This window comes from Bombus vancouverensis, chromosome 2 (assembly GCF_051014615.1).
Source record: "Bombus vancouverensis nearcticus chromosome 2, iyBomVanc1_principal, whole genome shotgun sequence".
Taxonomy (NCBI): domain Eukaryota; kingdom Metazoa; phylum Arthropoda; class Insecta; order Hymenoptera; family Apidae; genus Bombus; species Bombus vancouverensis.
In genome coordinates this window covers 5,513,475-5,539,628 of record NC_134912.1, presented here as the reverse complement: position 1 = coordinate 5,539,628, position 26,154 = coordinate 5,513,475, and the positions used below count along the sequence as shown (strand labels likewise).

Sequence of the window (26,154 nt, the reverse complement as noted above, 5' to 3'; positions counted from 1 at the left end):
TGGAGGTATTTTCTGCTGAAATTTTGCGAGGTATGACAAGCTTTGTAGTTTCAACGTCTGGTATTACGAATCAGTTTTATTGCCGGATGTAATATGCACAACTTACTGTTTTTATCAAATATAAATCTCTCGTTTTAAGAAGCAAAATGTTACAAGAACATTTCTTGACGGTTTTGTTGGGCGCAGCGATGTCGATGACGCTGTCTTGTTCTGGATTTAACCCGGAACGCTCGGGTAACGTACGAAATATTTATCTTCTGTAAAATAATCATTGTCGATAGTAAACATCCGACAAACATGACTTTCTTTCTCCAATTTTACGGAGCAAAGTTACATTTCCAAATTATTTCATACAGCTACTTTGTACTGAAATCGTGTCTTTTTTAGCAAATATTCCAACTACCTGGAACGTGGTATCATCGCTGGAAACCGAGCAGAAGGTTACGGTGGATCACGTCTCTAGTACGAAAACGGAAGCGACTGGTGCCGACAAAGGCTTGCAAATTTCGGACACAAAGTTGTCAACGAGGACCATCGACCAAACGAGTCCTGCGGATACGACGCGCGAGAAAAGATTCGGTTTTGCCATGGAGAATATTGAAAGTGACACGCGTTTCCCGAAAACCAAGGACGCTAATTTTGTAAAAGAAGCAGTGGCTATGGAAACGATCTCAAGTTCTCCTCCACGGAATGTCGTCGTGATTATCGCTGATCCGGGTCAAAATCAGGAAGATTTCTGGAAGAGTTTCAAGGCTTCGCGTCTGTTCTCCGTTGAAGGGATGCTTCAGGTATAATTTCGTGTCAGTTATGATGTGTTGATATAATTTTAATAATTAGATCGGTAAATAATTAAATAAATAAGCAAGGACACATCACGTGCTTAAATTTCGGGTATGTGTGAGATGAGAGGAATTTTGTAGGATAAAATAAGGCTAAAATCAAGTATAGCAAAATTATGTGAGCGAGTTTACAAACTTGTCAATTTATTTTGTCTTTTATTAGCAATTGTCTTAATTAGCAATTACGAACATCGTTTAATTCAGAAATCAAATGTTCAATTTAACATCAATGAAATAGAAGAAACCAAAGACAACAATTGGCGAGCAAAAGCGTGTTGTTCAAATTAATGATAGAGTTGACTGAAAAATTGAAATTTATTTTAGAGTTGTAACAATATCCAAGCAGACAAGGCAAGATTCTCTTTGGGCGATGCACTAATTCCCGGCAATAGGGACAAGAAACATGATTGCGAACACTTCCTACGTTCAAACATTGCAACATTGCTGCTTTGGACTCGAGATGTTAAGGGAATGACTACAGGTATAGCTCTTCAAAATTTATGTAACGCTGTACTTTGTAAATTTATATTGTGTTACATTATACGCGTAAATTAATAATTGTATATAGATATAACGAGGAAAAGCCAATGATTATCCTCAACGCGCTTGTAAGTTTTATTTCAACAAAAATAGTCACTTTGCAGTAACATCACCCTTTTACCATAATCTCTTTGCTTCTCAACGTATTTGTTTGAAATCGCACAAGTTCTTTTATGTCTTCGGCATAAATAATAATTCGTCTATATTTTTATATTTTACGTTATTCTACAATATTCTTTTTCTAGTAACAACATTTTTTTTGTAAACAGGAACGTTATCCAACGCGAACTTCACTATTCCATCGTTGTTCGGATTCGAAGAATCGGTAGGGTTCTCAAGAGACTTCGACGAAATTGATGAGATTAACATGAAACCGGAAGTTCGTAAAGCAAAGCCGGAAATTCGTGGTGACTGGCACGTTATCGACTTAGGAAAACCGATCGATCGAGTCCCTCCTTTGATGCCTCCACAAAACGCTCGAGAAGACGGTGAGTATTTTAATTGTATAAATATAAGACAGCATTTAATAAAATATTTAATAACGTTTAACGTAACACGTGAATCTTTCAAATTGCTAATATTCCCTATTTTCAGGAAGTCTATTTTCTTATTAAATATTTTTTATTATCTCAATTACAAATCTTCTAATACGAATCTTTTGAATATGTGGGCGCAATTTATAATAAATTTTTTCTTCTTTGATCAGTTGAAAATTTAATTGTGAAATTCAAATTTCAAAAAAACAATTTTTCTCATATGCACCAATCTGACAGTATGAAAAAAATGTTGTAACTGAGCATCAATTTTGCAATATAAATATTTTCCAATCGCTATATACAATATAGATGAAGCTGCGTGGAACGTGTTCGATATGTTCTCCAAAATAAGGCTCGTTCTGTTTCGGTCGTTGCTGGAATCTCTCGGTAGAAACGTCGCTGCCTCAGAGGACCCTATTTCCTCTCGCAAATCGCATCTTCTTCGATCCAATTTCGTGGACATGGTCGAGGAGTTAAAGTCAGTTGAAAACGAGAAAGGTTTCATATTGGTTGCTTCGCTGTCTGCCAGCGAGCTCGATTCAGCATTGGAGTTTCTACAGCGCGAAGTAAATAATTTTGCAGGAATCTGTAATGCCTTTGATTCGTGCAATTTAATTTCCAAGTATATAGTATGTCTTATTTGTTGCTACTATCAAATAGAGATGATCTAGGATAGATGAGAAAAGTAATTGTACGCTCAGTTTTCTCGAGACAACATATGTACGAAAAAATAGTAGAAATAATACTCATATTTTGTGTAATAATTTCGTTTAAAAATGTTTATCGCGGTTCAAAATTTATGCTTGATACAAGATATGAAAGGGAAAACGAACTCTTTTTTTCTTTTCTATAATAATTTTTGTTTTCGCGATAAGCGAATGGTATCGAGTTGAGAAAGTCATTTGGTATTTCCTTAACAAGGATAACTCGTTAACGCTTTCGCTGCTGCTAGGATTAATTACGATATACAAGGATTTCCCGTCTTGTACTGGAATATCGTTAGTGTACTATTAAACGAAGAGTATTTTTTTCAAAGTACTTACATTCACAACGATCTCAACTTTTTCACTTGTTCTTAGATTTTTTTATTTTAATATCATTCTGTTTCGTTTTACTTCCTTATATCGTGTCAAAAATTCGTTCTCATCGATTAATGTTAATAAAATGATGATAAAAGGCATCGCAGGATACGCTGCTCGTGGTGATAGGAGCCTGCCCGCACGACGGCAAACCTGTACCATTCTTTGCACAAGGACCATCCGCCAAAATGATTCGCGAGGCTATAACAATTTGGGACGTTCCAACTGCCGTTAAACATGTCATTGCCAATGGATGTCAGGACTCCGGCTGCAGAAATCGTCGACATGATGCTAACTCGCCTCCTGTTGCTCAGTTGAAGATTATACCACATAACGTGGCCGTGTTGAGAAGAACGTCTCGAGACACTGCTAAAAAATCGGTGAGACAATGTTGATCTTTTCTGGGACAAAAATAATTTGTTGCAAAATTATGCAAGAAATACTAGAATATTACAAATTTTAGTTGTTAGTTTGTTGTTACGTTAGAGTGTGCATTAGAATCAGCGTCGGAATACTAATCAAAGGATCAAATATTTGAGGAAATGAAACAGATGACACTGTAATATGATAACGAGTAGTATGATTAGTAGCATTGACTACTACCCCGTTTATCATAAATGAACGATAAGGATAGTGCATAATAATAAATGAAGGATAGAGACAGAGGTGAACTGTTCGTTGAAAGTTAGAATCGAATTCACCGGTATGACGACAGTTTCAAACTGTCCAAGAATACTTGATACAAACCACTTCCGAGTATAAATAGCGTTCTTCGATAGTAACCTAGACATTGAACCTGAGAAAACAGTGTAGTAATAGGAATATCGTGATAGTCGTAGTAATAACGTTCGCTTTTGTTTTCGGGATTAACAATTCCCATGATGGTGAATGAAATTCAGAAAATAGGAATTCGTTCGATATTCGGAAACAATGCTTTTTCGATGAAATAAAACGAAACTTAACAAATTAATTAGCATGTAAACGATTAATTAAATTTTATTTAACCAATGACAAATTAGATGTCTATATACATACTTAGTAATATGATTAATAAATTAGAATACCTTTTTCACGGAAAATAGAAAATCTTTTTGTGCTTCTGTCAAATACCTCTAGTTTCGCTCATCATATTATTTTATTTGAAATATGATCTTCAAAGTATCTTGTAAAACTATTGCGTGTAGTATAGAGGTCATTTTAAGTGTATAATATTCTTTTATGCGTTTCTACATACATCTAACTTCGTTAAATTATTCGGACGAAATAAAACGATTGCATATTTACGTCAATAAATTTTTAACTGAGAACAAAAATTGTCAAGTGATGTTTTAAAAATAAAATACATAGGATAATATATATACGTAATAATAGAATATAAATACAAATGTTGAATTCCACGAAAGGATCGATTTCGTATGGACATTTTGTTACATGTAATTCAAATTCATGATTCTGACACAAGCTGAAATTAATCATGACCTTTCCGGGTATAAGATATATCAGAAAAATGTTTCTAACATACATTCCGCAGGTATGCAATCGATATGTGACAGTATGTAAAGATACCTTCGAATCGGTGAATGGCGCTCAATTTTTTGATCGGAGATCAAACAATTGTACTAAATTGAACTACTACAAAAAAATTGTATAAATTGCTATATCAAACTGTTTATCATAAAAAATTCGTAGGTATCGTTGTATGGTATTAAACTAGGAAGATAGATGTATCAAGTGCTATAATACTAAGACAATAATTTAACAATATTTAGATTAGAAGACAATCGAAATAATATAGACACATGGATATAAAACTTTTAAGTGGCATGACGCTATGGAGAAATAAATAACACGGAAACTAATTTACTCATCAAATTTTTATTCAACATACGAAATATCACCTGTTACTTTATTAACTTAACATTTCCGTCGAGGTAATTTTAACCGTAACACCCACGTTTCACATTACCAGCTCTTTTTTAGTATTATTCCCGGCTGAATATCAAATATGATTCGTGTCGAAAAAATACGCGAATGGGAAAAGTAATATGACGGAGGGACTGATACTTGAAACTATATCTCGTATATATCTCTGTGTATACCTCGAGGACGAGGTTGACGTCGATGGAATACAATCGTTAACAGTAAAAGAACACAGTTAAAGTTGAGCCACGTACTTGTAGGCTACGATAATTAATATAATCATAATTGTAAATAAGCGTGATGTATGTAAATATTGAGTTAATTTGTAGTTGCGAAAAACTTTCTCGTTTACTTGGAAATCGAACGAATTATTAATTACTACGGTGGAGTTTAATTAGTTCGTAGTCATATAATTAATTATCATAATATAAGTAGTTTTTATGATGTAGACGTAATTAATATATAACAAAACAGAGTTAAAAAAATCGTTAAATGGCGAAGAATTATTTTCCTAAAGAAAACGGACTCTTTGCAATTCGCTTTGTAACTTTTTGTACACTTTTTTCATAACAAACTCTGATTTGCAATATAAATTTGCATGATAAACACATGTTATATCGTGTAATAGTATACGTTCTTGAACTGCCATTCCGTAGTAAATGTTCCACTTATCATAAAATGATAAATGGGAATTCAGTATAGAACATGAAACAGGAATTTTTCCATCTATTAAGGCTATTTTTATTACACAGATATATTAGTATATATTCCTTTTTTTATTTTTACACTGAAATTATTTGCTATGTATTAATTATAATTAAGTATTATATAACACCTCAACGCCTGGCATCGTTGGATCATAGATGATCAAAACAGTCTGAGTTAGATTATTTAATGTTAATGATTATTTAATTTTATTTTGCATTTACGATATTCTATATAATTTCAATTATATATTTATATTGTATAAAACGTAAAATATAAATTAAGATTAACTAACCCAAAGCACTATAATGTAACTATAACTCAACAATATCAGCTAGGAGTTAAAAAGATTTCTTTTTAATTAGATTTGGCGTTACAAGCTCCTTTTATTCAGAACAAAGTTGCAAATTAATGAAGATTAGCCAGTATTAGTTAGATTGGTCTTAGTCTTTGTAAATATAAATCAAACACAAGCTGTAATGTAAATCGGTTACATTGCTGTATTAATAATATAGATGGCAAATTATTTCTACTTTTCCAATTGTTGGATTAAATAAATTACCATAAATGCTAATTCATTATACGCTATAAATGTATAATTATAATAATTATGCATTCGTAAGAGTATTTATTGGTAATCAAATGTTGCAATTCACTGTACAATAAAATAAACATTTTGTTGCAGGATGACGGCAACAAAGCTGAAGTTCCAAGTATTAAGGTAAAACAATACTTCGTCTTCTAAACAGTACTTTATCCAGTATGTTACGCTGTGAATTAAATAAGTTTGCGAAAGGAAAATACGCACTTTCACTGCTAGATCTGAGTCATGCGTGCACAATGTTATATTAATTTTCATTTATTATCGTTCACGATATACGATAATAGATCCTAATATCATTGCTATCGGCCATTACATAATTTTTTTAAATAGAAAACTATACCATTCGCCTAATTCGAATTCGATTTTGAAACGAAAACATAAAGTTAGAATCGTCATTTTTATTAATCAGAACAATTGGAAACATCGCATGAGCATTATATAAACGTCATTTCTGCAATCGTATTATTGTGGAACATAATCTCAATATTATATAAAATAACTCAAGTTATAACCAACTCTTAATATTGAACTAACGTTGTCTTCTTCTTTTCAGCAGAACGAGGTTGTTAAAAATGTTGCCGACTTAAACACCAAGGTAAAGTATTCACAATTCTATGTTTAATTCGTTGGAAGTCTAATATTCGTTTTATATAAATTTTAATTCATTTCAAATTTAATATTTATTTCACATAAATCGCATATTGCGAATATATCAACTTATCTTCATTCGGATGATTTGAATAACACTGCAAACTAATAATCGCTTCTTTTAGAGATACGTATTAGCTTTAAAGTGACGAAAAGTATACTTCTTCCGACATAGAATTGAGATTGCCGTGTCCATTAATCAGAGTAATTAAAAGCGTCGCGTGGACATTATATAAGCGACATTTCTGTAATCCTATCAATGAATAACGTAATCGTTATGTAGTTAGTTATTTCACCCAGCCTTATTATCACATTAATATTATCTTCCTTTTTTTTTCAGCAGAACGAAGTAGTTAAAAATGTGGCCGATTTAAATGTCAAGGTAAAGTATTTAAATTTCAATGCTTAATTCGTTGTAAGTCTAATATCTATTTCATATAAATTTTAATTCATTTTAAATTTAATACTTATTTTACATGAATTGTATATTGCGAATGAACCAATTAATTTTCAGTTTAATGATTTATATAGCATTTCAAACTTAATATTCTTTTATTTTTTCTTAAATCTCACTACTAGCTCTAAAATAAAAAAAAAAGAAATGATTTACTTACAATTACGATACATTCATTTTTGTTAATCGAAACTGAAATATATATATGTATATACTGAAACATTCGTAAATACTTGCTTGCAGGAGGAAACAGTAAAAACCGAGGAGAGGGATGCATCACCAGAATCAGATATGAATTCAGCAAACTTTAAAATTGCGGAGAAGTTCACCACGATCTTTGGCGTAATTGTCTCGTTGGTTGGCGCATTTGTCCTTACCTCCTAAAAAAAAAAAGATCTTTGACATTGATCTCATAATCGATGACCCTAATTTTTAATTTTCTTTTATGGAAATTGCGTCAAAAATGTCCTGGGTAAAACAAACGATATTAAAATCTTCGTCATTTCTGAGTTTATAATTGCTGCTTTTTGTAAATTTCGTTTTCTCCATATGAAGCTGTAAATTTTTAATTCTGAATGTGAGAAAGTGTCTTAAATGGTGCAAAATTTTATTAAGTTATCATACCAGAGAAACTCCTTTTTTCCCCTAATATTTTTGCTACATATTTTTCGTTAGTAACAAATTCCCGGATAAGAATGTTTTTTACATAAGCATGAAGAATAAAGAGAAACAAAGTCCATGGATTAAATAATCGCCTTACTACATTTAAACATTTAAACTGAACGTTGAGATATTCTGGTATTCCATTTGTGTGTTTTTCTTCTGCTTTTTATTTTTCTTCAAATTTCAAGATATATAAAGCATGGAACATTTCAAAACATAAAATAAAGATATATAAATAGCAATTTATTGATTTAAGAGAATTGTATTTTTATTATTTATGCTATGATCAAAATTGTGAATTATTTTATAAATAAAAAAGTGCTTTAAAACACGTTCTTTCATTTCACGCATTGTTGGTAATAAACAGGTTTGAAATATAGTTTCAGAAAGTTTAATATAATTTTTAAACTCTGGATGAAATCAAGTAAAACAGAAAGAAAAATCTTAATATTATGATTGCAATTAAAAATGTAATATACGTAATTCTGTTTTCTAAAGCAAATGTTTTTTAGTTTTATTACCAACCAATAATTTATATTTAGTTGGGGATTTCAAAATACAATATAAAAATAGAGGGAGAAAAAGTGAATTGGAATAAACTGAAAAAATGTATTTATTTTCCAATCAAACGTATAATTAAATAAATTGACACAATAACCCAATTACATGAAATTAAAATGTATAACGAGACTTTTCGTTTACAATTCGTGTATTGTAGCAATAATTTCTAATTGACCTAGTAACGCACGCACATATTTGGTAGTAGTAGTGACATTTATTGCACCATCCGTACATTTTAATGTTTCCGGACACAATACATGGTATAAGCCTAATAAGAGTATGTAAAATATGTAAAAAAAACCATAACACTATTCGGATAACGGACATATGTGTAACGCAACATAACAGCGCTGTTGAATTTCGAAAGCATTCCATTTTGATGACTATCAGGGTAAAAAACGATGCACCACACGCAGCTACGTTACTTCCTGGTCTTAAATTACGTAATTATTCGATTTCAAGTTTCTAAAATTCGTACGTTGCTTTCCTTATCCATTACTTTCCTTTCCTTTTTTTTTCAATTATTGTATCATTTCGTTGGGTTTCATATCTTTTTCCGACGTATTAACCATTCGTTAATTTGTAGAAAACCACAAATTTCTAGGATACTCTAATTACTATATTTATTTTATTAAATTATAAAAAGAATATTGCTAGCTTCAAATATATTAAAAATATTTTATGAAAATGAACGTTTAATAAATGAAATTTAAAGTAGTTTACATCAGTATTAAAAATGTTAAAGAATTTCTTTAGCATGCGTTCGTATGTTTTTTGCTTTACTGACCTTACGTTGATGTTACTACTTCGTTGTATAAGAAAAATGATCATCTTTGGTTTTTGTGCGACTTGACACTATTTTACTAGCTATCACGATAACTACACTGTATTTTATTCAATAAAGAATCTTTTCAATATCGTAGAACGTTACCATTATTATAATGATTCTAAGAAAAAAAGAATAATATTTCAGTGACTACAACTTAAGTAATATTCATATATGTTTTATAAATAACACAATTATACTTTATTAATCGTCTATAAATGTAACTTCCGACATTTACAACAAGAAAAGCTTACAGCTAATTAATCATTTCTAATTTTTACTTGAAAACAAATAATTAGTATACGTAGATTGCGTGATACTAACACTATAACGATAAAATGATAGATCAGAATAGAATACTAAACAAAATACTGCGCTAAAATATAATACGACATACAATAGGGAAATAAAATTTGAAGAACGTAGATAGTATATGTATTTTTATATAGTATTATTTAAAAATATTTTAAAAAAGATAGTGAGATATATTATCGCGTAACGTTAATTATTCGGAGGAAATGCATGTTTATTGGAATTCTGAAAATTCGTCTGAAACGTGTACAAAGAGCAACGTCGAGAATAATGTCAAGAAAAGGAAGAATAATAATATTTTGTGTTTATGTTTATGTATATGAGGGTGAAATACAAGGATAGTATAGATTTGATATTTTTTAAGAATAAATTATAGTTACTATGTAATTAACGTCGATAAATATTTCTTCTAATATTCTGTTATAACATATTGACATACAAATGCGTTAGAAATGATCTGTTAATGGTAATTAATAATGAAAAACCGTACAATTCTTAGTTACAATGCTATTGACATCGTTTCATTCGATTACATTTTCAAAAAACTTTTAAAATATATCTGGGTTACTAAATCAAATTTCAACAGCCATGAGATATCTATTTTTATATTTTGTTACGCTTGTAAATTCCGTGCTAGATCTACATAGGGCAATCAGGTTTATCAAGGCTTAATATACATCAGGTACGCTCAAATTTTGATAACATATGTCAACAAATTCTGTAAGCAATGTAAGAGAAAAAAGAGATTTACTATGTAGATACATATTAAAATAAGTATAGGAAACAGAAAAAACTGGAAAAAGAGCTAGTCAGCCAACATTACTACGTCCAAGAAAATCTGGTTTGATCGCATATTAAACTGTATATTCAGTTGATTGCTGAAACTCATTTGCATATTTCTGAAGAAACAACTGTTGCATTATTGTATAGCGGAAATTGTTTATTCTAAGGGTTAACAAGAAATGTTTATAAAGAAAGAGGTAAATTTTATAAAAATAAAGGGAGGACTGATTGAATGTATAAAAGAGTATTTGTTATTGAAGAAAAGAATTAATGCATTTTTAATACATTGACGAGAAAACTAAAAATTTCAAAGTGAACAAAGGGAAACTGAAGACGAAGACTATAAATTATTTAAGATAAAAATATTCAGTTTCATGTCAATGGAATTACGCTTTCTCACGCTGTGAGTGACTTAAAATTGCTTGTGCTTTCAGGAGGATTAATTTGGTTTCCAATATTTAGTTAACAAAATAAATTTGCTTTACACCGAACGAATCCACGGCGTTTGCATTAATTCAGGAGAATTTATCTAGGTAATTGCACCGGAACTCCGTTTATTCGAACGAAATTTTAAATAACGCCGGATTAACTGACCTCGTGCCAATTAAATACCTTTAGTTTAGAATAAAAGTTAAAATAAAAAATTATAGTTCGTGGGAATAAATTTCTATGATATTAAGAACGAATAAATTCCTACTATATCAATGCGTAACATAAAAATTAAATAACAGAAGAAATCGTTTATCCATTATTTTAATTTACACACAAAAGGATTGATTAAGTTACAACACAAAAGAAATTAACCCGCTTCTCTATTGAGAAAGTAACAATTTGCACGTTCATGGCTTTAGCCTAGGAGAAACGATGTGTCACAATCTAATATTATTTCTTCTCCAACAAACAGAATCTTATTGAATTTTCATAACGAACGAAAGAAGAGGATTTTTAAATCTGATACACTAAATACCAAAAATTGGAGGATAATTGAAAGTATTTTTCTATTTCCCTAACAGTATATCCATCTTGCAGGACATCCAAGTATCGATTGTGGTCGGCTTTTCTTCGTTCTGTGTGACTCGTGGAGAGAAAAGCGAGAGTGGGGCATCACACGATATAAAGGAGAACCGGTCCAAGAGGTAATCGTTCCCACTCCATCGACCGTTCTCCATCTCTTCGGTTCGCCACACGAGTATCGTGCATTTCTCTTTCCGTGACCGGCCGTACTTGGTTATCACCGTTGTCGTCGATTGTTCTTCACGATTCCATCGTACCGTTGTTTTCAGGATCGACGTTTCGTCGCTATTAGACAAGGTAAGGGTGCAAAGCCTATTACGAACCTCCATTTTTTGAAGCCAACTGAGGCCAATTGACCTCTCGGAAGCCAAACTGATTAATACGCTTTATTTATGCTTTAGACGATAAAGGTATAGAACTTGTATCAAAGAAATTAAAGCGTAGAAAATAGGAAAAAATGTATAATAAAATGAGAAACACAAGCTCTTTTATTCGTGTATTTTATAAGAAATCATTTAAATTTCTAACAATGTATACTGTTGCAAATTTACAAAATTCCTATGAGAAATTACGAATTGGTCGTTTCCAGTACTCTAACGGTTCCAGCGTTAATGTCGCTTTTGCGAATTTTTCGATTTCACCGATCAGAAACGTAGCTGTCATTCGACTTCTCGAGAAAAAAATATGTATAGCCAACTGTTATTTGTTGAAGATAAATCATATAAATGTGAATTTTAGAGACTAACGCTTGTAATATCTTCACTTTTTACTTTATGTAGTTTATCAGTATGGCTTCTCAGTAGCACATTGAACGTTATGGAGCACGTTAACATTTTTTAATATTCTTCTACGACGCGAAGATATGGGATTTGAATGAGTAGTTCTGCATCTGAGTTATGGCTATGGTTTATTGACCTTTCTAAGATTTTCTCTGACATCTAACGATCATTGAGATTATTAGCTGATTTTGAAATTAATGTTAAAGATATTTTGTAAATGACGAATGAAAGATGAGAGTTCTATCAGTGTTTATCGCGTAAAGAGCAGTTTAAAAATACAGTCGATTGAAAGTGAAAGTGATTCTCGTTTCTTATCCTCGAGGTTCTGCTTTTCCCTACTTAAAGTGGTAGTTTCGACAGCGTCGATGAGTTGTTATATCCTCAGAGAGTGAATATAGTGAGCATACTGAGGACTTTACGAGTTACATTAATTAAATTAACTAAATTAAGGACGAAAGAATTGGGATCGTTTTCTGCGATATCAAAGGTAATTAAGATTCGCGGATTAAAAAATAAATAGTAGAAAAGTTTATCAATTGAGAAATAGATTCATCTATTAAGATTCAAATTAAATTCAATTAAAATTCTAAATTAAAATCACAAATGCGTTTCGAGCGCTTTATGTAAATTTTTATGTAAATTTATATTTAATTTAATATTTAAATTAATATTTATGTAAATTATGTATGTAAATTTTTCAATTTAAAAAGTGTTTCTATCTAAAAATATGTTCATACCAAAATTTTTAATATTTAGGATATCCTTAGATTCTACAGCAATAACAAAATTTGTACCAATGAAAAAGTGGTTTGACGTTTAACGATATGGTGGAGCGTAGGTGCCTTGAGTATACTTTGAACGTAAGTCGAGTGTAATATGAACCAAAAGCTATGGAAGTTAAAACGTAATTCGAAAGTTTCGAAACACTAGTCTAGAGATTTAAAAGCTGCACGAATCGAAAAGCAATTTCAGTTTCCTATCGCAAAATCGTTCCACGAGAAAGCAAGCGTAGTTTCTCTGCGAAAGTGAGGTTTACATTTTCAGTAGTTTTGCGATTATCGCGATTCCCGCTTACGTAGCACAGAACTTCCACGTTTCGAAATCACGTTTTAAGCTTTCCCTTTGACTTCGTACACCGTCGCATCGTTTGACTCAAACAAAATTCATCGCACCATAATGGTTCTTCGTTACGAATCTAACTCACATTAGCATCTCAAACAACCGACATGTTACCGTTTTTAATTCCCAAACAATCAGATGTGTAACCAGATTACACAAGCATTTGCATGTAAAGGTTGTTTAGAGTAAATGTCAGTGAAAAAAAGACAGGTATTTGTGTGAATCTCGATCCAATGTCGAAGACGTACGTTTCTATGTCCAGTCGATCATCTTCCTGTCTCTGCTTTCCGTTTATTCCGATCATTATCGTCTTATGATTAGATCATATGTGAAGCCGTAATTGTTTCGCTTGATTATTTATGCACTGACAAGAAGAAGAAGAAAATTAAAGAGAGAAAAATTCTCATCGTCGTTTAGTAACATTCAATTTTTCCACAGATGAAATAGTCATATGGATGAATCGAAGACTTTCGATACTTATATCCAAAAGTTTCCATTTCTATTTCTCAAGCAATATTGCTTATAGAAATATTTCAATTTTATTAGAAGCGATCTTACTGACTTTCAACAACTTTCTTCTTCCTTTCTGGATATACTCTGCGTTTTCGACTATTCCAATATTGATCTCCAATTTTTAAATTTCAAACTTTCATTTCTTCTTTCCAAGCAACCGTAGTCCGCGACGTTGTCTAAACATCTATTCGAAAATTTCTGATGATTTGAAGCTTTCATTCCTTTAAGCAAATACCTAGATCCTTGCATTTTTCATTGGAAGACTTCAACTGTTAACATTTTTTTTAACAAACCAAACTTTCATAAGAATTATAAAATTCAACCGAGTCGCTAATATGTTATTGCACCAGTATGTCTCCTATGACAAAAATTGTTTGCATTTGTAATATTCCACGAAGCAAGGATCAAAAGGAAGCAGGAGGTCGACTCGGTAAATCTCAGTAGAATATGATTAGTACGTTCTATACTTTTCGCCACGTTCACGAGTCGCCTTTCCAACCATCGTTACCCAATTTCAGGTTTTATCAAGGACAGTCTTTGGTAACATGTTATATAGCTTTTGTACTGCACAACAATGCCTCTTTAAATGAAAAATCCTTGTTTTTCTATAATGCCACTAGATCATCCAGTTAGTCCGATCCTATTCTGATGACCATGTAAATCACCGTGAATTTAGCTTTCAGAGTTTCACCTTTTTTATTCATAGTAGTTGTAGCCTTTCTAGTGGGATATTAGCAAACTAATTTAAATTACTGGTTGATTTGGAAAAGGTTGGTTTGTTAAAAGAAATTTTGGAGGTACTTTTTATTAAAATTTGTTAGTTTATTTTTTATAAAGGTAGAATTATAATATATTATTTTTAGATTAGAATTAGAATAAACGTAAACGTTATATAAATATCCTGACACTTTTGTTCACTTGCGCTAACGGTATTTGAATATAACCAATGTGTACAAATTAGAAATAGCACTATCTCTTCATGAAACCAACAAAGTTCAAATTTAAATTATCTGTTAAAAGATAATAATAATACATATATTTAACTATTATTATATATTACTACGTATATTGTTACGTATTACTATACGTACACGTACTATTATGTATCTTTATTATTTAAAAGTCACCGCTTATATTAGTGTCAGAAATTTTCCTATCGATTTAAAAAAAATTTCACAATCTGACTTGTGATTAAAAAATCGAAGGGTTTGAAGTTTGATTAATGTTCGATTTAGAGATGTGATAATATTTCGTGATAAACGTAAATGTTTGTTGTATTTTCACTTGATTACATAAAGAATAAATAACGTTTGTATATAAATGGTTGGTTTGTATGCATTTGAAAATTGCTTCCATGGAATGAATAATTCATCCTCGGGACATGTGTTCATGCTGATTTGCACAGATGTCATTTTACATTGTGTTTGTATACAATACAAGGTGACGATAAATTAAATGCCTTCATGGTTCTTCGTAGCGTATTTCGTAAATATAGAAGAGAATGTTTATATTGCAAATAAGAATTTGGAGTCTATTTTCTTCGATATCAAATATGAAAATGTTCAAAATCTTTGGTACAAATTTAAATCATTAATATAAATTAGGAAAGAAAGCCTAAATTTAAAATAAATCTTTAGCGAAAATGTAATATAAATTCCTTACACGTTTCGTATACGTAATTTCTGCAAACGTAAATTTCAAGCAGACGTTTTAACGCGAGTATACCTCGAATAAATTTCCTAGAATAAAATTTATTAAGCCGAATTTGTTAAAAATGCACCGTTTTGAAAGGGAAAAAGTAAATGGATTACAAACGATAAAATTCGTAAACATTGCGATTCACATTCCACGGACAGAAATTTTATACAGGTAATCTTTATGGTAGGAAATTTTTCGTAATATGTGTTTACGATTACAATTATAATAAACATCTTATAATTTCTATTCTAGTAAAAGTGAAAGACTTTACATAGATAAACTTCATGAAATAAATTTCCTAGAATCACGGTTTCGAAACACAGCTATTTCATTTTTATGTAATTCCCCTTTCTTAACGCACACATATTTCGTAAATGTACGTCGAAAGTGTGCTCTCGTTAAGAAAAAGTATATATATACCTATTTATCCGTTTATTAAACGGTTGTATGACTCATACTGAAATACTTCCATTGGCATATGAATCAAACGTGGAATTCTTGTACGGAAACACTATTACTGATAATTTATCAAGAATCATCCATCATATCGACAGTGATGCGCGTAGAGAATAAATATCTAGTTATTGCCAAATAAAATTATGATACATACGTTTTATGCTGTTGCATAAATATTAAACGACGTATTTTATAACTTATACTATCCGTCAGTTATTATTTCTTTTTTCTTGTAATTTTATTCTTCTGTCATTTACTTAAATAAATTTCGTTCTAAAAATTCTATTTAATATTTCCTAAGCAAATGCATTAGTATGATAAATTCAAAAATGTATCAAACAATTCTTTAAAACTTATTATCATGCAATAGAAAATTATACAATTATCAGTTTAGAAATAAATAAGAAGCACAGAACGTGCGATTTTTCATATTAGTCTTTGTTTTAAAGGTACACCATGATACAAGAATTGACTAGTCCACGAATTCTTATTTAAACATTTACCTGTATAGAAAGTAGGTAAAAAAGTTCCAAGTTAAACATTTAAACGAGTGGATTGTTTGCTATTTATTTATTTATTTATTTTATTTCTCCATTGTAGATTCTAGGATATCGTTAGCATATCGTTAGGATATCGTTTTCATAGTATCATTGAACGTGTGACATTGTATCAATGTAAAGTGACGAATAAATTGACTTAAAAGGATTTTTATTCCTGTCACTGTTCAATGCTTTATTTGCGAGTAAAAATAGCTTTTAACAGTGATTCACTTATACATATGCAAGGACGTTTTTATTTCTGCAACGTTTTTGTCAGTTGATTCATTTCCTTATCATTTTATATTATTTAATTGAACAATAGAAGCAATCGACTTTTAATATATCATGTTTTTAAATGAAAACTTAAATTCTTTAAATTAAATTTGATAAAATAAAATTTCGGTGACTTTATTCACAATGCTCTATTTCAAAGAGATGTAGCAAAAACAAATTGAAAATATATTTATGGATAAATAGCATTGAGAGTCACAGGCATGTATTTTTTCTTCTTATTTTACAGTAATAGTTATATTTTAATTTGATATTTCTATAACATATTTACACGAATATCTTATTATTATATTTTATTTTTTCGCTTCATGATCTTACAAAAAGAACTTGAATTATTACTTAATTAATTTCACTGATTTCTAATCACTTTCCATAATCTAAGATATGTCCTTAAGATACATTCTACTGATAATTTTGATTATATAATCGATATTCGAGTTATAATTATCAAAACAACTAAACCCGTGGTCAACTATCTTAATAGAAACATTTACATGTATCGTGCAACGTTACTTAATATCCTTTTTTCTTTACAGTTATTCGTTTACGAGTGTTCTGAAACATTCACGTTTCTTAGAATCATTTACACCAGTCATCTGTATACATAAATTTTCATAATTTATTCAAATTTATTTCTCTTTTCTATTCTTAGATTAGTACGATATTTACATTACATAGATTTTGATGAAAATAATATTCTACTTCACGGAACCTAAATACGTAGTCACATGATAATAGGAACGAACAGATTAAATAAAATAATAATTAATTAATTTGTGTAATTAATTTTAAAATAACCCACGACAATATTAAATTTCCTAATAATCTATTATAATTTGAAAAATAAACAAGAATATGTTGCCTAATTAATATTCAAAATTCACCATTAAATAACATAGTTCTTGATTAACTATCAAATTAGAAATAAATATTCACAATGAAATAGCATAATACGTTGCTCTATCTACCTACAAAGTAATACGGCGAACAAATTCATATTCATAACACGCTGCGCAAAGATCACGCGTGACTTCAATTTGAAATTAATCCAGAATAAGTTGATGAAAGAGGACGAAGAAGAAGCAGAAGAACAAATAGCGAGTGCTGTCGATCATTTTTCTTTTTCTCAGAAGAAATAGTGAAACACGCGGATTGCTTTCGGTCAACCGTGACGAGGTAGAGAAAGTTTAGCGTTAGGCAAGCCGCTTCTGGTCAACATTAATTTCTCGCATAAGAACGATGTGTAATGTCGAGTATTTGCGTAATTCGTTATAGCGTGCATTGCCTGTTGCACGTGCAACAGTACCACGGGAAGAATATCACGTTTATTATATATACGTATGCCATCCGAACGATGATTTCCTTCTCGTTTCAACTATTTTACCAAACATGATATTTATATGATGACTTTACAATATGTATGAGATCATACGGTGTCTCGATGAAGAGTTAAACGACAGAATGTTTCAGGTTCTCAGAATTTCTGTTGGACAAATTATGCTCACTAGAATAAGTTGTAGGGTTCGGTTGATTGATTATTAAAGAATTTTATCCCTTCGTGTTTCCTTCATTTTTATTTCCTTACATTATTTTCGTCGTTGATTATTCGTTGAATGTTAAAATATCGAGACCGTACAGGAAACACATGCATTTTCCAATTAATTGCGCAAGTGGTCATTTCGCATGCAAGACTACAGTGGATGTCACAATTAGCATACTTAAAGTTGTCATACGATGTCACATCTAGTTACCTGTCATGGATTAACTTCCTTGGTAAAAATATAGGAAAGATCGATTATTTCGCCACCGCAGGGCGATTACGCTTCAACAAACTCGCGTATAAGAAATTATAGAAACAAGGAGTAGCAGAAACTATGTCGTTTTCCGATATCGGAGTGGATTTTCTCGCATTAGAAACTCATTCGTTATACCTAATTACTTGTCATTGTGGTTTTATTCAAGATCATCGTTTTATATCGTTTCTAACAGTTATTCAAACGTTCTTTTTATTTTATTTATTTCCATATTCATATATTTATATTTATCTTCTAAACTTTTTTATAATCTTCTTTCTTGTTTAATACGATCGCAATGGAATTGATGGATATTTCAATTTTATGTATTGGTACGTGATTCTACAAATTTGACAAAGCCTGGATATTATTTATTCGAACGTATGAAAGATGACTGAAATATTAATTTTTCACGGTCTGCAAAAATTAGAATTAATACTATAGTCTTTCTTCTTATAAAGGAAATAAGATTGTAGATTCTAGAAACATAGATTTTCACAATTACTTTAGATTAGTTTGTACTACTTTAACCAAAATTGATTTTCAGATGTTGCTGATTCAACCGACGGAGGAGATGTCGAAGCAGATTCGCGTGGAGCTGAACGAAAATGTCGCGACACGTGACAAAGACGTCGAAGTCATCAAAGAATGGCTGAGCAAACAACCGCACTTACCTGAGTTCGATGGTAATCGCGTTCGAACGATACTTTTCGTTAACGTGATGGATTGACATATCCTTAGATTTGTGCTCAGTTCGATATTTAATACAGACGTATTTAATAGAAAGAGCTAAGTAGTAGAAAGAAAAAGATATAATTGAGAAACCATAAAAAATTAAAAAGAAAGGAAGTAACATTCCTACTTGTTTTTGATTTTAATTATCAAGTATGTAATGTAAAGAGAAAAGATAAATATCGACTGATCGATACGAAGCAAGCGAATTAAAAGAGAAATAAAATATAGAGTCCAAAACGTAACATAAATGTAAAATAATTAATTACGATGATTATGTGGATTTTTATTAAAGTAGTTAATAATTTATACGTAATTATTATGACATATATATTTTTACTATGCTGAATAAACATTCGATATGGTAAACATAGATCACGATTATTCAATGATTGATCGCTTAGAAGACATCTTTTTTTCGTTTCAGACGATTACAGGTTAATGACGTTTCTTCGTGGCTCCAAGTTTTCCTTGGAAAAGTGCAAGAAAAAGCTGGACATGTATTTTACAATGAGAACCGCGATCCCGGAGTTCTTCACTAACCGAGACATCACCAGACCGGAATTGAGAGATATTACTAAAATTATGTAAGCTTTTTTTCTATTGCTACGAGCTATTGAGAAACATTGTTGTAACTTTTTTCCATAATTATATGATATTCATAATTTCCTGCATAATCGTATATATATTGTATATTTATTTATTTATTTTGTTCATTTGGTTAAAGTTTATTCTATATTACGTGTGATATTCGAAAAACTGAGAAGATCTGAGAAGGTCTGTGACTATGTAGCAACGTTATTGTGTCCTTGAAATAGAAAATTTTCTAATTCGGCGAGCACGGGTAATTTCCATGACACCATTAACACGCACCGTGAGCCAAATAAGAAACTTTCCGCGGGCAAATTTACATGGTATAACGAGAAAAGTTCTGATTCGTTTTAATAAACCCCGACTGTTCGTTGCTAAGCTCGATTTTCGTAGCAAAGAATTAAACGGGAAGAGGACGTTGTTCTTCCAGTATTCGAGTGCACGTTCGTAGAAAATAAGAGAAATTAATTATTTTAGTCCAGTTATTCTCCTTTCGCTCTTCTATTTTCCACAAATGTCGAAAATGCCTGATATTAAACAAGCATGTACGTGGAAGATGAAGAAGGTTAACTATTTTAGTTTAATTATTCGTTCGATTGTATTCATTCTATAATCAGATAATCAAAAATAATAACAACGATAAATTGAAAAACCGAGTTCTTCGAATAATGCTCTTTCGCCAGTTTAATTTTCTTTTACCCATATTGCATCGATGATTTATGAATGTGTATAATCAGATCTATAAACTCCATAGCTGCGATAATTTGAAATAAATATATATTTCAAGAAACTATTACCTTTCCAGTCAGGTACCTCCATTGGCGGGTTTGACGGAAAACGGACGACGAGTAATAATTATGCGAGGAATCGACAAGGACTTACCAACTCCAAACGTAGCCGAAGTGATGAAACTGGTTCTGATGATCGGCGATGTGCGTCTGAAAGAAGAATTAGTTGGTGTGGCTGGAGATGTATATGTACTGGATGCTAGTGTCGCGACGCCAGCCCACTTCGCAAAATTCACACCAGCTATCGTGAAAAAGTTCCTGGTCTGTGTTCAAGAAGCCTACCCGGTGAAGTTAAAGGAGGTGCATGTGGTGAATGTTAGCCCGCTGGTCGACACTATCGTCAATTTCGTGAAGCCATTCATTAAGGAGAAAATTCGCAATAGAATCTTCATGCACAGTGACATGAAGACTTTGTACGATTATATTCCCAGGGAGATACTACCAACCGAATACGGCGGCGATGCTGGACCAGTTCAAGCAATTCATGGTACGATGATAATTATCTTTCTCAGAGTATGGCAACTGAGAGCCTCGTAATTAGATTACGGATATTTATGCACTTATAATTGAAAATTGCACAAATGAAACGGAGGTTGAAAATAGAATACGCGTATATAATTAGTAAAATGAAAATAGAACGTACATGATACGCAAAAATATACAAAATATCCAAAGTATTGCATTTATTGTAACATTTTATGGATCGAGTAAGTTTCTGCGTAATTTCTATCGTTTTAATTAATTACGTAAAGACATAGGAATTCGCATATGTATCCGCAATCTACTCGTAACGAAAGCAACCTTTTCAAATTTGTCTACTTATCGAATAATGACGCAACCCGATCAGAGGCTCGTGATGGTGGAATCGATATTACGAGAAATGATCTAAATATTTCATATGATTGCTCAAACTGGAAAGGTCAAATAAAAAAAAGTCCATATATTTTACTAAAAATGTAATACCACTTTAGCTGGATTATTCTGCATTTCTCTATTATCTCATGTACAATACAGGAACACCTGTTGCAACGTTGCAACAAAAACACGTCTGTGAACGTGTCAGATAATAAATCGTACCGTCGAATATATCATTAAATTTATTTTATCGATCTCCAGTGATCAAGCAAAAGTCATCGTTTGTTCGTTTTTTAGAAACCTGGGTGAAGAAATTAGAAGAATACGGTCCTTGGTTCGCGGAGCAGGAGTCAGTGAAAGCAAACGAGGCGCTTCGGCCAGGAAAACCAAAGACTCACGATGATTTGTTCGGTTTGGATGGATCATTCCGACAACTGGTGATCGATTAAACCAACAACTCATCCAGTTGTCGACCCATGACAACTTCACCAACTACCATCCCGGTGCTAATACGAAGAAAATGAGTTCGAAGAAAGGGAAGAGACAATATGTGCATCCACGTCATGACGTTCATCAACAAGAAACATCATGTTACTAATATGTATATTTTCGATATACAGTTTTCAATTATTTGTCTATGCATGTGTATATCGAATCTCCTAAAAGATTTTCCTGACTAGAAATTGATTCATCAGATGTTTGATAGATTTTGATGGATACACCGTCGTTCTATTCTTGCACAAATTCGACGGTGAAAAATTATTAATAGGAATTGATTGATCTAATTGAGAGCTGAGTATTAGTTATAGTAGAATAGATGTGGTTCTTTGCAATTGAATAAGTTCTATTTAATAGAATTTTTGTTTATATCGATCTCGTACATAATGGAGATATACATAGAGTTATCGAGCAGGTTGTAAAGCTTTAAAGTAATGTTGATGATGCTTACATTGCATATTTTTCTATATCTTTTTTCATGTGATGAATAAAACATTATTTTATTAGATACAAATGTTTCAATAGTCCTTAATTGCAGTAACTTTTTCAAGTATATCGACTATATCATAGATTTATTATTTATAAGGAAATATATCTTTTTTAGAAATAATCAGAGAATCATTTATCATTGTATTTAGAAAATTGAAAAGAAGTACATATAAATAGATTAACAGATGTGTCTGAAATTTGCAAAATTTCTTATACATTTGGAACAAAACAGATTTAATGTTTCATCGATCATCAGTGATGCAAAGGGGAAAGCGATGCTGCAATTATCTTAATAGTAAGAATAGAATAATCAGACGGAGGAAAGTAAACATTAATTGAAAAGTTAAACAAATCTTGGAGTATATCCATGCTTTCACCTTTTCCTTCATATCTTCTTGATTCTTTTTTGAATTTAAGATTATCAAATCAATAATTATTTATGAATATAATAACTACTTATGATTTAGAAAATCTAACTTCGTTTCACTACAGGAAAAGCGACATAAGATAAATAATATTTATTTTATTCGAACAAAAATTAAAATTTAAATAAAACGCTAGTGAAACGTGTAAAGTTTACACGTATTTATTTTTATCTGGTAATTAATATCAACTCACAAAATGTAGATGATTTTTCTTCCGAGAAATTACGAAAAAGACATCCTGTAAGTATAACATTAAAATAGGCGTAGAGTTTCGTTTCAAACGCAGCATAATTGTACAGGTGATTATCCGTACGCAGGTAATTCGTTTATTACATTGTAATTGCCGCGTCGAAAGTAGGTTAGACTGCATACGTAGAGCATAGTACTTTCGATTTTTGAAAGTACCTTTTTTTCAACACTATACCATGTCCCACATTGTGGAAAATAGGCTCGGTTCATGTGCAATGTACGATAATGTGTATACCTTTAAAAACTAATGGACGTGAGGAAATATCTCTCTCACAATTACCCCATAATTTTATAACGAAAGGAATGCTATTATAGTATACATACATATTGTTTTTATATAAAGTATAAACGTGCGCATAAGGTTTCAATTGTGGAGTTAACGTAGAAACAGCGTTTATATATTTTTTTATGTTTCAACGTACGCGAAGCATAGCGTAAAAGATATGAAAAAGGACTTCTTCCTTTTATCTTCCTTTTTCAAAGCTTACTCTAGTGAATATTCGAAAGAATTTATTTTAAATATCTGAAACGAGTAAAAAATTAATTTTCCACCGTTCTTCTAACCATTTAGCTTTCGGTTAAATTGAAAATTTCTTTCTGTTCACTATTACACGTTAGCATAAATATTTGTTAGTAACGTAAATACTCAAATATAAGAAGTCGCAATTAAGTATGCTCATAAAATATAATTGTATAAATATTATTACAAAACATTTCGTTTAATTGACAAACAATATATATGTATATGAACCTATCATGCAATATGTGATTTCCAGTAAGAATGTAGTATACGTATAGAGTACGTAATTTATACTTTTGTACGACTTTATTAAATATTATTTGTAGCAATATCCTGTAAAATAGTTAAGGACGAGATTGAGTATATACAGATTAATATCTTATCTTCATTCTGCTTTATACATAGATTTATGGTTTGTATGAATTAGTCGCCTATGTAAATTAGTAATTTCGATTAATTAATACTCGTGTTTCGTTGAAATTATTAGAATTATTCATACCTTGGAATTATTTAATCATGATTGTATAGCGGGTTTACACTAGACAGATGAAGAATATATAAATATATTTCATTTTTAAATAAAATATGTAATTATGAAATAGATTTTATATCAATGACCCTAAAATAATTTGACAAATTATATTGCGTTTCTTAAGCTGATTTGTATAAATAGTAAAATAAGATATACGTGTGTACAATAATTTGTTAGGATAATCATAATTCGTTATAATCAATCATACGTGGAAACATATATTCTCAGTTCTTACTGCGTATTGTACGTGACAATGTAGCGGAAATAAAAGACACAAATTGAACAATTGAAGAATATATAAATATATTCCGTTTTTTAATAAAATATGTAATTATGAAATAGATTTTATATCAATGACCCTAAAATAATTTGACAAATTATATTGCGTTTTTTAAACTGATTTGTATAAATAGTAAAATAAGATATACGTGTGTACAATAATTTGTTAGGATAATCATAATTCGTTATAATCAATCATACGTGGAAAAAATATATTCTCAGTTCTTATTGCGTATTGTACGTGACATTGTAGCGGAAATAAAAGATACAAATTGTTATACGTAAAATTCTGAAAACGATGGAGATCGATTCTTTTTTATCTTCTTTGTCCTTTTGCAGAGTATAAACCAATTTGTCTAAATTTTAAAACATCTTAAAAGCTTTCCTGTTATTCAATAATATGTTTGTATTTGATATAAAAACAGAGAAAATATAATTTCTGGAATTTTTCAGAGAACGAACAAAAATGTTTCATCAAACCCTTGTGAAAAAGTGACGCTGTCGTGTTTGAAGTTGGAAGCTCGTTAAATTTAAACAATTGAAAAAGAAAAAGTGGAAACGAGGACAACGGTGAAACTGCAGATTTCCAGAATGAAAATTGAGAAAACACTGAAATAGCCACACCGAACAATTCCCTTTTCCAACTTGTCAGTTTTTGTCGGTCCAAGCATCGAATTACAATCTCGTCCAGAGATTTCAATTAATTTTGCCCGTTCGTCGATGAGAGACAGTCAAAAAAGGGAAGAAAATTGACTAAAAAAGAAAGTGACCGACTAATTACAGCTCCGAAACGAAGTCTTTAAATCGCACGAATTTCCGTTTTCGTATACTCGTTACCCCGATGTAATTAGGATATTTCAGTAATCGAACGTAACGTGGATCGACCCAATACTCCATTCTCAGGCTTTTTCAACATTCTGACTGGTTCGTAGAAATGACCGTAGGTTACAAGTCATATCAATTCTCTTACGATTGGCATATCGCTAAAATGCTATACGTTGATCAAAAGGAAAGAAGGACTTGTTTATTCGTATTATTTCTATATATCACTTCTATATATCTGTGTTACATTCTTCGTATACCAACGAAGATATAATTCTTTTTATTTACATTATTTATTATCTTCGAAACAATTGCGTCAGACGACGATGCTTATATCTTAGGCCAAGAATAACTTTATTTTTATTCGATACATTCCTACACATCCTCTCTATATGTTCTACAAATTCTTTCCTCGCCACGCAACTGTTCACGGTAAATATGAAACGATTACTTTGATTTCACAAGTAGAAATTTTTACGATTAAACGTGTTTCTATATTTTGCTTATCGCAACAGAAGATACAATTTCTCGCACTTTCTCGTCTTTCCACTGTCCGCGTCTTTCCTCGGTACACCAATCGCTCTCAAACAATTAAATGCGAGACAAGTACTTTCGTTCTCCGAGGGATCACCCCCACTTCCTTCCCCACCTGTTCGCGGTTGGAAGATCGTCGGCAAGTCACAATCGTTGGTCAGTCAGTCA

General features: G+C 31.1%; 2 protein-coding genes across 2 annotated transcripts; both read left to right on the top strand.

The window, feature by feature from the left end:
• The first annotated feature begins 146 nt into the window (after positions 1–146).
• LOC117161586 (uncharacterized) lies at positions 147–7,920 on the top strand. Its single transcript, XM_076626971.1, has 10 exons — positions 147–239; positions 357–603; positions 652–788; positions 1,164–1,320; positions 1,649–1,867; positions 2,225–2,481; positions 3,093–3,374; positions 6,305–6,340; positions 6,777–6,818; positions 7,569–7,920. The coding sequence occupies exons 1-10, from the start codon at positions 147–149 to the stop codon at positions 7,707–7,709; spliced, it is 1,611 nt and encodes a 536-aa protein (XP_076483086.1). The 3' UTR covers positions 7,710–7,920.
• A 3,704-nt stretch (positions 7,921–11,624) lies between these two features.
• On the top strand, positions 11,625–22,276 carry LOC117161585 (alpha-tocopherol transfer protein-like). Its single transcript, XM_033343235.2, has 5 exons — positions 11,625–11,781; positions 19,220–19,358; positions 19,832–19,991; positions 20,801–21,270; positions 21,936–22,276. Exons 2-5 carry the CDS (start codon positions 19,220–19,222, stop codon positions 22,085–22,087), a joined length of 921 nt encoding a protein of 306 aa, XP_033199126.1. The 5' UTR covers positions 11,625–11,781; the 3' UTR covers positions 22,088–22,276.
• Positions 22,277–26,154: the final 3,878 nt, after the last annotated feature.